Source organism: Henckelia pumila, chromosome 1, assembly GCF_033568475.1.
Source record: "Henckelia pumila isolate YLH828 chromosome 1, ASM3356847v2, whole genome shotgun sequence".
NCBI lineage: Eukaryota > Viridiplantae > Streptophyta > Magnoliopsida > Lamiales > Gesneriaceae > Henckelia > Henckelia pumila.
Window position 1 is genome coordinate 84,924,528 of NC_133120.1, and position 12,002 is coordinate 84,936,529.

At 34.2% G+C, this 12,002-nt stretch overlaps 1 protein-coding gene across 3 annotated transcripts; it reads left to right on the forward strand.

Moving 5' to 3' along the window:
* The first annotated feature begins 4,626 nt into the window (after positions 1 to 4,626).
* Positions 4,627 to 11,638, forward strand: LOC140875130 (subtilisin-like protease SBT2.5). Of its 3 annotated transcripts, XM_073278690.1 has the most exons (12): positions 4,627 to 4,995; positions 5,124 to 5,214; positions 5,570 to 5,788; positions 6,323 to 6,467; positions 6,571 to 6,965; positions 8,419 to 8,514; positions 8,619 to 8,691; positions 8,834 to 9,119; positions 9,561 to 9,886; positions 10,080 to 10,347; positions 10,457 to 10,738; positions 10,992 to 11,638. In XM_073278690.1, the coding sequence occupies exons 3-12, from the start codon at positions 5,610 to 5,612 to the stop codon at positions 11,396 to 11,398; spliced, it is 2,457 nt and encodes an 818-aa protein (XP_073134791.1). In that variant the 5' UTR covers positions 4,627 to 4,995; positions 5,124 to 5,214; positions 5,570 to 5,609; the 3' UTR covers positions 11,399 to 11,638. The 3 variants fall into 3 exon arrangements, with proteins under 3 accessions (XP_073134791.1, XP_073134804.1, XP_073134796.1); XM_073278703.1 differs by lacking the exons at positions 4,627 to 4,995; positions 5,124 to 5,214 and adding an exon at positions 5,240 to 5,363; XM_073278695.1 differs by lacking the exons at positions 4,627 to 4,995; positions 5,124 to 5,214 and adding an exon at positions 5,307 to 5,429.
* The last annotated feature ends 364 nt before the right edge of the window (positions 11,639 to 12,002 follow it).

Here is a 12,002-nt window from a genome sequence, read left to right on the forward strand (position 1 = left end):
CCTCATTTCAATTAATTTTTAAAGTGATTCTTATCCTCTAAATTGTAATATTTTGTTGAGACGAGGAAAAAGCTTAAAGAAAAAGTATTTTAGGACTATTAATTAATTAATCACCATAAAAAACTATATTATATATCTTTATTAAGAAAAAAACATTTTAAAAAAATATCATTAACATGAGGTAATTCTTATGCTCAAGATAAGTATATCTCATGTCCATGCTCAAGTTTTATCTGTAGTGCGAGCAAATACTTTATATGGTTGAATTTATATCAAGATTCATATATTTGTACTCTAAAAAAAGTAAATTGCGTAAAATGTATTCACTACTTCAACAAATGAGAGTTTTTCGGTGGAACCGACGAACCAAGTGAGCTGATTAGATGCGTGGGTTATAAGATGACTCATATAGTTTGTTAAGAAATGGAATTATAGACAATTAAACAAATGTTAAGAGTTGAAATAATACACTAGCATTGAAAACATACACAATTGGTCATGTTTAATTTGCACTGTCTTCTATGTATATAAAAGTTCCATATACACGCGAACGCAAAGCAAACAATAGAACGTACCAAATCAACCAATCCTAAACATCCACAACCCCATTCCGATTACCCTTTTTTCCCCATTCAATTTCTGGCAGATTGCTGCTGGAAAAAAAAAAAAAGCATATGATCCTAAATGAAAACTATGGTCATTTTACATCTGGTTGAAAAAATTGATAACGATAATAATAATTAATGAATTGGCCATAAATGATGACTATGTTGAGAATTAAAGAGGGCCTTGCCATACATTTATGCTACATTATAAACTTTCCCAAACTTTAACCTTTGGGCTTCTAATTTTGCAGTTTTCGTTACTTATAAATAGTAGAGTGACTCATATGATATACACAATGCATAAATTTGTTTAATCTGATATTCCATACATGATTCGAGTTTAATTTATCAAGCTATATTAACACAAAAGGCTTGAGTTTGTCATGAGAAGTTCGAATTAAACTTATTCATGCATATTTGAACTCCGCTCCAACTTTTTGGCTATTGCGAAACCATGTCAACTTTTGCATGTAATAGATCAAGGACTGAAATTTAGGTAGCGTTTAAGATTACTTACAAAAGCACTTTTGAAATTTTTCTACACTCAAACTCTATCTTAATTAATATGCTTGAATATTTTCGTGGTTCCACTCATCTAACATTCTCAAAAGTCAAAATTAGAGGATGTATTACATATATTTTTTATGACATCATATGTGAAATTTATCTCGTTTTAGAGCTTAATTTCTTTAGCTCGCTTTATTTTATTAATTAAATTGTGAGTCCCAAACTCTAAGAAGCGCTAGTCGCTCGTGAATTCTGGTATCTATTTATGAATATATTTGAAATCTCCAAGTTCCATACTAAAATAATAACTTTTTAATGGTTTTAAAAAATAATAATAATGTTGCAATCTTTTACTTAAAGGAATTTTATATATCGATCGAGTACAATCAAATGAATTGATTTCCAATTTATCCTTTTGCCGGTGGATTCTGATGATTCGATGGCCCACGTTAAAGTTCATGAGGCCTGATTTGTAGGAACGGAGATTGAATGAGATTTACACTGTAGAATAGATTTGGAGTGGATTTAATGGGATTTAAAATAAACAAATACTCTTTGGAGTAGATTTAATGGGATTTAAAATAAATAAATACTCTTTTGTTGTTTGGCAAAATGATATTAATTTCAAAATGAAATTGTTATTTGTTTGATGAGATTTCATTTAACTAAACAAAATCTTTATAAAATTAATCGAATTTCATGAGATTTCACGGGAGTTGAGTTTTAAAAACAATAAATTCATTAAATATATATAACTTACTCATAAATTTAAAAAATTCTTTAAAATTTTTACAAAATATCATTTATTCAAAATCCATATGATCAATATATACTATTATGTTTAAATTCTTACCAAACAGTACTAAATGAAATTTTAAGCCCATGGATTTGAAATCAAAATCTAATTTTTTATACAACCAAACACACGGTTAGAATTCGTATTGTATTCATCGTTGGATTTTATTTTGATGATTTGACTACTTGAGGTAGATTCATTAAGTCATCATCGATTCACAGTTACATTTAAGTATTAAAAGATGAACGCTTCCATAAATATAAAAAAATAGGTAGTGTTTATAAGAATTTTTAAGAAACATACCTTACAATATCGTTCCTCCGCGCACGATTAACATGGTTATAACATACTTTTTTACAACAAGTGTTTTGCATGATGGGGAGGCGTTAGAGACGTTTATAAATCCAATTTCGATATTTCTGAACAAGTTGTAAATTTAGCAAACAATTGTATTTGAATGAAATCATATATACTCCTTAACAAAATAATATTTTTTTGATACTTATGTTACATACTGCCTAATATTGATATACGTCTCTACGATATGTAGCTAACTAACTATCATTAAATTGAATATTTGTCTACTCAATTTGGGTCCCTGTCTCCTTTTATTTAATCAACCGACAACTTATATCTAATAATATGTTCTAAGCCGGTTTAGACATTTAATTTGTATGGTATAATGTTAGTTTTGATCATATAATATGTAAGATAATTTAAATACGGAATATAATGTTATGTTATATATCTCCCTAAAAATTATGTAATATATATATATATATATATATATATATATATATTAACATGATTGAATAAAAAGTATATTTAATTCGATACATTGGTATAACATTAAGTTTCAATGTGGGCCTCCTCCGTGTTGCGTCACTAAGGGAGCACTTGAAAGCAACGCATAATCGCATAGGTTCGCTTAGCCATTGTCCTTAAAATGAATTTGATTTTTTTGACATTGATCAATATAAGTGAGATTCATTTTTTCAGTTGATAAATATTTGTTTTTGGATATATATTAAGACAATATTTGATTCATGGATGAGAAGATAGAATATTGATAATGTAAATATGATAAATTAATATATTTGAATAAGATAATGATGTATGACACTGATTTTTAGTGGAATTTGAGTCAATCATCCGACAAAACAAGTTGAATATCTAATCTTTCTCACTAAGCGTTGCCTTAGGATATTGTCGTAAAAATATCGTGAAATTTTCCGGTTCCGAGTTATACTTAAGTATTTTAATTTAATTTATTAATGTTTTCGCATATTCGATAGATTTGAATAAGTTCAAGAGAACAAAAAATTTACCCTTGTTTCTAAGTGATCATTTAATTTTCTTGATATATTTCATTATATGTTATGCACATGGACCAAAATTAATTAGTTGGAGAAATTCCAATCCTAACAAGTTGAATAATTGAAACGTTTGCCACATTCAACTAATCTTGGGGACATGGTCCTCCGAAATTTTTTTCTAATCTGTTTCATTACTAAACATATTTACAAACGATAATATGCAAACATATATGAAAATGAAGTCTTTTTATGGTGAATCTTTTGTGAAAATGTATCACATATGTCTATATTAATACAATATGTTGATTTGGTCCACATATGCAGTGAAAAATAATAATGTTTAGTGAATTTAGTCAGATCGAAGATTCGTTTCATAAAATTAACAGTAATACCATCTCATAAAAGCTTGCTGAATTTGTTATTATGATCAATTGATCATATGCTCGTAGTGCAATGACATTAATATTTTCTAAGAGAAAATAAACTTAAGTTTATCTCTAGATACCAGAAGGCTTAAGGTAGTTAAAGTAAACTTTTTAGAAGATAACGACAAAAGCCCGATCCCATAAATAAAATAAATATTGTATTGCGACGAGTGAAATTCAGTATAGCGCATAGTTGCATGTTTAATACATCAAAACACGAAAAATTTATCCAGGTGGAAATTAGATTAGTTTTTTTTTAAAAAAAATAAACATGACTGTGTATATGTGTGTGTATGTTTGCATCCATGCATGTAAATAAATTTTTAACCAAAAAAGAGTATCTATTTAACATTCATAAAAATAAATAAATAATTAATTTACGAAACTTTTTTTACTGTGTTTATTTTTGGAATGTCTCACTCACTTTTTTCGTAGAAAAATTGCACTCTGACATGTCATGTATGAGAATTGCGACAACTCCGGTGGGATCCAAGCCTCACATGCCCTGAGAAAATGAACCCCTGCAGTCTCTGTCTCGTAACAAAATATTCAATTCCTTGATCAGAAAAAAAATAAAAAATAAAAAAGAAATACTGTCCCCAATCCATACTTCTGTCATATTTTATATACAAATTATATATATAAGTTGCGAAAATTTATTTCGCATCCATATCATTTAATGATGTGCGCAGACCTTGATATAAGAAATGATTTTTTAAAAAAAAAAATACAGAAATTAAAATAGTTCTAAAGGTTATACTTTTCATAGGTCGGATCTAATGAGAAATGTATTTCACAAAATTAAAACGTGAAACAATGAAATAACTACTTTTTTTAAAAAAACAAAAAAAAGGAGATTTAAATTACTTTATATACATATATAATAAAATAAAATAGACCCACTAAAGGGTAAAGAGAAATGCAAAAAGGAAAATGGAAGGGGGTCCAAATAAAGCACAGTTCTTGATAAAAATAGTTCAATGGTATGATGAGGACTTCTGTCCTCCATCTTCGGTCCTTTCTGGTCTCCCCCTATTAAATCCATTTCACCCAGCTTATTCAACCCTAATTACTCCACTCTCTCACTCACTCCTTCACATTCCACTATTTCACACCAAAAAGAGGAAAAATACTATACCCATTTTAGTTCTTTCTAGTGCTGCCGGAAAAAAAAAATATTTAGACTCGAGTGGTAGCTGATGGGGTGCTGTATTTTCTTGATGTTCATGTCTTTTTCGTGGGAAACATAGATTTTTTTTTGTGGGAATGCTGCTTGGTGAAAAATGGGAGAGATAATGCAGTAGTTTGTGCAGCATTATAGAGTTTTGTTCTTTTCTTGGATCAATGTGAGCAAAGATCTCACCTTTTTCATCTCTCTGTTTTCCTTAGTGGGATTTGTGTTGTTTTTGTACTGTTATTGATTGTTTTGATTCTTTGCTTGTTCTTACCGCTTTCTTTTGATATATTTGTACAGGGTGTTATTGTAATTGGTCAATTTGTAGGTGATTTGCCGCATGGAGAAAATGTGAGTGAGAGAAAGAAGAAGATAAAAAGCAGAAAGCGAGGTATAGAGCTCAACTTTGTAGCTCACTTATTTGCTTATCCGCTGCCTACCTGTCTGGCAATTTTGTCTTCTTTAATTTATAGCATGTGAAATCTCATTGGTCTAACCATATATGCACGCTCAAACACCACTGTGAGATGCATAGATCAGGTTATTGATTCGATATGATTTAGTAAATAAATCCTTGGGTGCTTCTTCTCTAGGCTCTTTCTATTGGCAAGTATTAAGTTTTCTTGATGAAAATTATTGCCATTTTTGGTGTGCATGACATATTGTATTCTTTCATAACTCCATTTTGACATCTAGTTTCATATGTATTGAATTTTTGTGTATTTGAATGGACTTGGTTCTGCCAGGTTGAGTGAAGTTGGAACAGAATTGGATTGGACGAGTAACATGGGGTTGAATGGTTCTTTGATTGTCTTAATGTTATTAAGTGTTCTGATTTTCGTGAGGGCAGAAATCTACATCGTTACAATGGAAGGAGAGCCCATAATCAGCTATAGAGGTGGTATTGATGGGTTTGAAGCCACCGCTGTGGAGTCTGATTCTGATAAAAAAATCGATGTCACAAGGTACTCTTAGAATATCTAGCGTAAAAGGTTATATCATTATGCTGCCTTTTGTCGAAGCAGAAACAATTTGTTGATCTGATGTTTTATATAGGTTGATTGTGTGGGACTATCTTATTTCTTTTGATAGGTGATTGGGTGGTTTTCTTTCATATTATATAAGTTTGACTATATTTTAGTTGTTTCTTGTCTGTTTGCTTGATGTGTCCGGGAAGGATGAACAGGAGGCTAGTTTTCTGACTGAGATATATCATGGACACTGTCTCGGTCGTTGGCGTGCTTTGATTACTCCAGTTATGAGGAAGTTGTTTGCACTTTACTCATGCTTTTTCTGATGTTTAAACATTACTTACTTCACGTTACAGAAAATAAATATGACTCAAACAAAAGGAATATAAATGGCTGGTGATTGAGCTTGTGTCGTATTTCATCACCAATGGTTCTTGGAATTTGACTACATTTAACTTTTGGAAAGAAGTTCGATTGAAATACTGAATGTTGAATACTTATTAACTCTATATTTTGGTTCCCTTCCAGTGAATTGGTCACGTCCTATGCCCACCATCTAGAGAAAAGACATGATATGCTTCTTGACTTGTTGTTTGACCAAGGCACCTTCAAGAAACTCTATAGCTACCGCCATCTGATCAATGGTTTTGCTGTTCACATTTCTCCCGAACAGGTGACATTATTTGCTTATACTCTCTCTTTCTTTATGTATTGAGCCCATCAATATTCAATTCTTTTTTTACCCATATTTCTCATGCATTTAAACATATTAGTAGGCAGAAATACTTAGACAAGCACCTGGAGTGAAGTCTGTGGATAGAGATTGGAAAGTGAGGAAGCTCACAACCCACACCCCACAATTTTTGGGGCTTCCAACTGGAGTGTGGCCTACTGGAGGCGGCTTTGACCGAGCTGGGGAGGATATTGTAATAGGCTTTGTGGATTCGGGAATTTATCCTCTTCATCCAAGCTTTGCAACCCATTACACCGATCCTTATGGACCTGTTCCCAAGTACAGAGGTAAGTGCGAAGTTGACCCCGAAACAAAAATGAACTTTTGTAATGGAAAGATTGTCGGAGCTCAACATTTTGCTGAAGCAGCAAAAGTAGCTGGTGCATTTAATCCAGAAATTGATTACGATTCTCCCTATGATGGTGATGGACATGGAAGGTCTGAATTATTATTCTTTGACGTGTCAAATTCATCGAGATTTGTGCATCTTTAATATTGATTTGTGCATCTTTAATATTCATGAAGTTGTTTGAAGTTTTTATTCTTCTTCCCTAAGTCACCCGTGTTCTTACTGGGGTTTGGGTGGACCTATTTGGAGAATACTTTCAAATTAGTTGCATTGCTATCTATCAGTCTCATGGTATTTTCGCTGCCTAGCAGATAGTTAAAAATTTTAATTATTCAACCAGGTTGTGAATTGTGACACTGATGTTTGGGTAATCTATTTGATTAATAAGATCCAAAAGGTTTATTGATTCTAGAGGATTCCAGAGGGTGCCGATTAGGGTGTAAGTGAACCGAATTCTGCCGAATGTGATGCAAAATTTGAGGCTCGAGTTAGTTACATCGAGCTCGAGTTCGATTCGAATATCGAAAATTTAGTATTTTTGGGTTGAATTCGGTTCGAATTAAAGCTTGAGTTCAACTCGAAATATTCAAACATGTTTGCTAGCTATAGAAAATAAAGGTTTGAAATATTGTATTTAATATATAAATATATTATATTAATAAAATATTAAAGTTCGTGAGTGGCTTGCTAACAATTGAACAAAAAATTTGAACTCGAGTTAGGCTAGGAAGAAAAGTTCGAACATATTCGAGTTCGGCTTGAATTCGATAATTTTGAATAGAATCAAATATTTTTCGAGCCAGCTCAAAAAGCTCGCAAGCCTGGTCAATTTGTGAACATCCCTAGTGCCGATTCATAGTATGCAGATAGAAATTATCTTGCCTTAAATAACATCCAAGGGTTGGATTTGGAAAAATTGTGTCGTGTTTTCTTTTTTCTCTGGGAGCCTAAGATCAAGAAGCTATTGGCCATTGACCGGATTGTAGAAGCTCACTGGTGAAGCTCCATGGCACCAAAATTTTATCAGGGGACCAATTGATTCACCAAAAGGACTAGGCCTTGAAAGCTGCTTTTTCAAGTGTCAGTATTGGAACATTCAGTCCATTGTGGAAGGGTTTTAAGTACGGTTGAATATGGACTAGTGGATTTAACCAGGAACCATTGAACTTTTAAATTGGACGGGCACTGTAGAAACAATTTATGGCTAGACTCGATTGTTCTATTTGAACTCTATGTTCCCTGTTTTTTCACCCTTGTTTTGTCATCTGGATATGTTATTTTGTCAATGCCAATGGTGTATAGTATGCATGTGTTTACGTGTACGCATAGGTTTTGTACCCACCCAACATCTAAAAGATTAGCATAATAGCATACATGTGTGTTTGTTTCTAGATGTTAAGTTTCTTGTCAAAGACGAAAATGACATTTTGGATGACGATTGTTCGCTTTCCTAGTTAGTCTTGATTAATCTTATATTTTAATTTCATTTTCTAGATGTATTTTAATGGAAACATTCGGAAGTTGATTCAATGTCTTTTCCAGCCATACAGCTGCTATCGCAGCTGGAAATAATGGGATTCCTGTGAGGATGCATGGATTTGAATTCGGAAAGGCAAGTGGAATGGCACCACGCGCGAGGTTAGGTTCTTGGTATTGAGCTTCACTTTTGGGTTCTGAACCTTACACAATTCTCCTCAATCAATATGTGCCATCCTGCAGTTTACGTGATTTTACTTGTGTAGAATTGCTGTATACAAGGCGCTTTACAGAATATTCGGTGGATTTGTGGCCGATGTAGTTGCCGCCATTGATCAGGTAGTCCAAATGTTTGTCAGGACCCAGGATGTGTAAATATCTGTTGGATTAAACAAACGACGAAAGAATCATATGAGGGATGCTTATGTTGTATATTTACAATTGATTCAGCACTCTGACATGTTGTGTACCGTTTTGACAGGCAGTTCATGATGGTGTGGATATTCTGAATCTCTCAGTTGGCCCCAACAGCCCTCCAACTACCACAAAAACTACTTTCTTAAATCCTTTTGATGCCACCCTTCTTTCAGCTGTGAAAGCTGGAGTTTTTGTCGTACAAGCCGCTGGAAATGGCGGCCCCTTTCCCAAAACCTTGCTGTCTTACAGCCCGTGGATAGCAACTGTAGCTGCTGCAATTGATGACCGACGATATAAAAACCATCTTACTTTGGGGAATGGGAAAATCTTAGCTGGAATTTGCTTGTCCCGTAAGTTCATACAAATCAGTATATGCTAGGGTTACTTTTCATTTACAGTCTACGTTACAAGCTTCCCATTTTCAGCCTAATGAGGCGAGTAAGAAGCAGCTAGAAATAGGAAGGAGAAACAACGTGGTGAAATATAAGCTACTTTGACATTGCAACTTCAATCCGGCTTTCAAGGTCTCTGGTTGAAGAGACTTTTGTCCCTCATTTTATGCTTTTCAAACACTTGTAAAAACCAGTTATTACTCGAGTAAATGGCCTTCATCTATTTACTATCAAGAAGAATTATGGCTCAGTTAAATGTTAGTTTTGCATGAAATAATCATCTATTTACCTCGATTTTGAGCATTGTACTATCTATCATTCATTGATTTAAGTGTGTTTATTGCCAGTTTCTATCAATTTATAGTTTGTTTTAATGTTTTCATTCTCCTGCTCCTTCAGCTCCAACGCCGGCAAATAGGACATTTACCTTGGTTGCTGCTAATGATGTGATGCTAGATTCATCAGTCGCGAAGTATGGTCCTTCTGATTGCCAGCGCCCTGAACTACTGAACAGAAATTTAGTGCAGGGGAAGATTCTTCTCTGTGGATATTCTTTTAACTTTGTTGTTGGAACTGCTTCAATCGAGAGAGTTTCCGAGACAGCTAAGAGTCTTGGAGCAGTTGGATTTGTGCTAGCGGTCGAAAATGCCTCTCCTGGGACAAAATTTGATCCTGTTCCAGTTGGGCACCCTGGGATCCTCATTACCGATATTACCAAGTCAATGGTAACTATTACTATATTCCCATCTTCTCAGTTTCAGCTTGATCTTGAATCATGACTCAATATTTTCAAATATTCTTGCACCTTCCACGGTATTATTGACTTTGCTGACAACATTATTGTCTACTTCGCTTCAAATTGACTTTGCTCCTGGTTCTCATCTGTGATAATCGTGCTTGGATTGCCGCATCTTATAGGAGCTTATAGACTACTATAATGCATCCACGCCGAGAGATTGGACAGGGCGAGTAACAAGCTTCAAGGCCGTAGGAAGCATTGGAGAAGGGCTGGAGCCTATACTCCACAAATCTGCCCCACAAGTAGCATTGTTCTCCGCTCGAGGACCCAACGTCAAAGATTACAGTTTTCAAGATGCAGATCTCCTAAAACCAGATATTCTAGCTCCTGGATCTCTAATTTGGGCCGCTTGGGCACCTAATGGAACAGATGAGCCAAATTACATCAGTAAAGTTTTTAAGATACCGTGTTACATATTTTACCTTCATTTAGCAAACTCTTCTGAGTTTAGAGTATACCTTTTTGATTTCTAAGACATGTTTCTTCATTTAAGCAGACGAAGGATTCGCAATGATATCCGGAACGAGCATGGCTGCCCCTCATATAGCAGGAATCGCAGCTCTTTTGAAGCAGAACCACCCTCACTGGAGTCCTGCCGCCATAAAATCAGCCTTGATGACTACAGCAACAACCATTGACAGAGCGGAGAGACCCTTACAAGCCCTTCAATATTCAGGATCGGAAACTATATCTTTTGTTCCCGCAACGCCTTTTGATTATGGAAGCGGTCATGTCAATCCCCGAGCGGCTTTAAATCCTGGGCTGATCTTTGATGCAGGTAATCAACGTACTCCTCTTCACCCATTTTATCGATCAAAAGAGTTCAGGTTGTTGAACTCTCTTTTTAGTTAAGCTCTCATTCGTTGAACGGAAGGCGCCGAGTGACCGAGTCTTTGACAGTGCTTAGCTATGTTCAACCAAGGGTCGGTGTACAATTTGTTAGTTGATGATCTTTTTTAAAAATATTATGTCCATTATAGTGAAAAGGCTGTCATTTTTAAAAATTACACTCACCTCGATTTGGAATTCAGGATACGAGGACTACTTGGGCTTCTTATGCACCACACCTGGTATCGACAAGCACGAGATCAACAACTACACGAATACCCCCTGTAACTACACTCTCAGCCATCCATCAAATCTCAACACACCCTCAATCATGATATCCCATCTGGTGGGAACTCAAACTGTTTCACGTACTGTTACAAATGTCGCTGGGGAAGAAACATATGTGATCACCGCAAGAATGGCTCCAGCAGTGGCCATCGAAACGTGGCCTCCAGCAATGACTCTTAGACCTGGTACATCCAAGAAATTCTCTGTCACTCTTTCGGTTCGATCAGTAACGGGTACATACAGCTTTGGCGAGGTTTGGCTCAAAGGGAGCAGAGGGCATAAAGTCAGAATCCCGGTTGTGGCGATGGGGTTCTACCGATAGATTTCTGTGTTGGAGCCAATTGATTTGTTGAGTTCCAAAAGATTATGCATGTGGGAGAGATGATTACCATTAGAATGAGGGTGGAGTATGTGATTTCCTTCCCATTTTATAAGTTTTGTTTTCTCAGTTATGTAATAAAACCATTGTAGAATGCCTTGTAATTCAATAATACATATAATGTAACATATAATTATAGTATGTGGTTTAGGATATATAATGATTAAGACTTTTATATTCTCACTCTTTGTTTTGAACATAATCATCATTTAACAAATAATCTCAAAAGCTCCATGAATGAACTAGCCTTGTTTCTTTTCTGAAGCCATTTAAATAATAATTTATAAGCTTTGGGATACTAAGATAATTTTTGTGGTTATCATTATGTATTAACTATTATTTTGTTGCATGCATAATGTGCGTACAGTCTGTTTTTTTAACATAGAAAAATAAAATAAATCGTAAAATTTTTAAAAAAATACAAAAAAATAGTGATTTCTAAAATAAATAGTCACAAAAATGTAATATATATTATATCAAGTGGGTGACATTTTCGTAAATACAAAAACATCAAAAAACACAAAATGAATGTTATTTTGGCAAATAA

Bases quoted from the DNA above. Each gene is read 5' to 3' on its own strand.
- LOC140875130 (XM_073278690.1), top strand. From the start codon at position 5,610: ATGGGGTTGAATGGTTCTTTGATTGTCTTAATGTTATTAAGTGTTCTG. The intron at 5,789-6,322 runs GTACTCTTAGAA...GTTCCCTTCCAG, and splicing joins AAAAAAATCGATGTCACAAG to TGAATTGGTCACGTCCTATG. The intron at 8,692-8,833 runs GTAGTCCAAATG...CCGTTTTGACAG, and splicing joins TAGTTGCCGCCATTGATCAG to GCAGTTCATGATGGTGTGGA.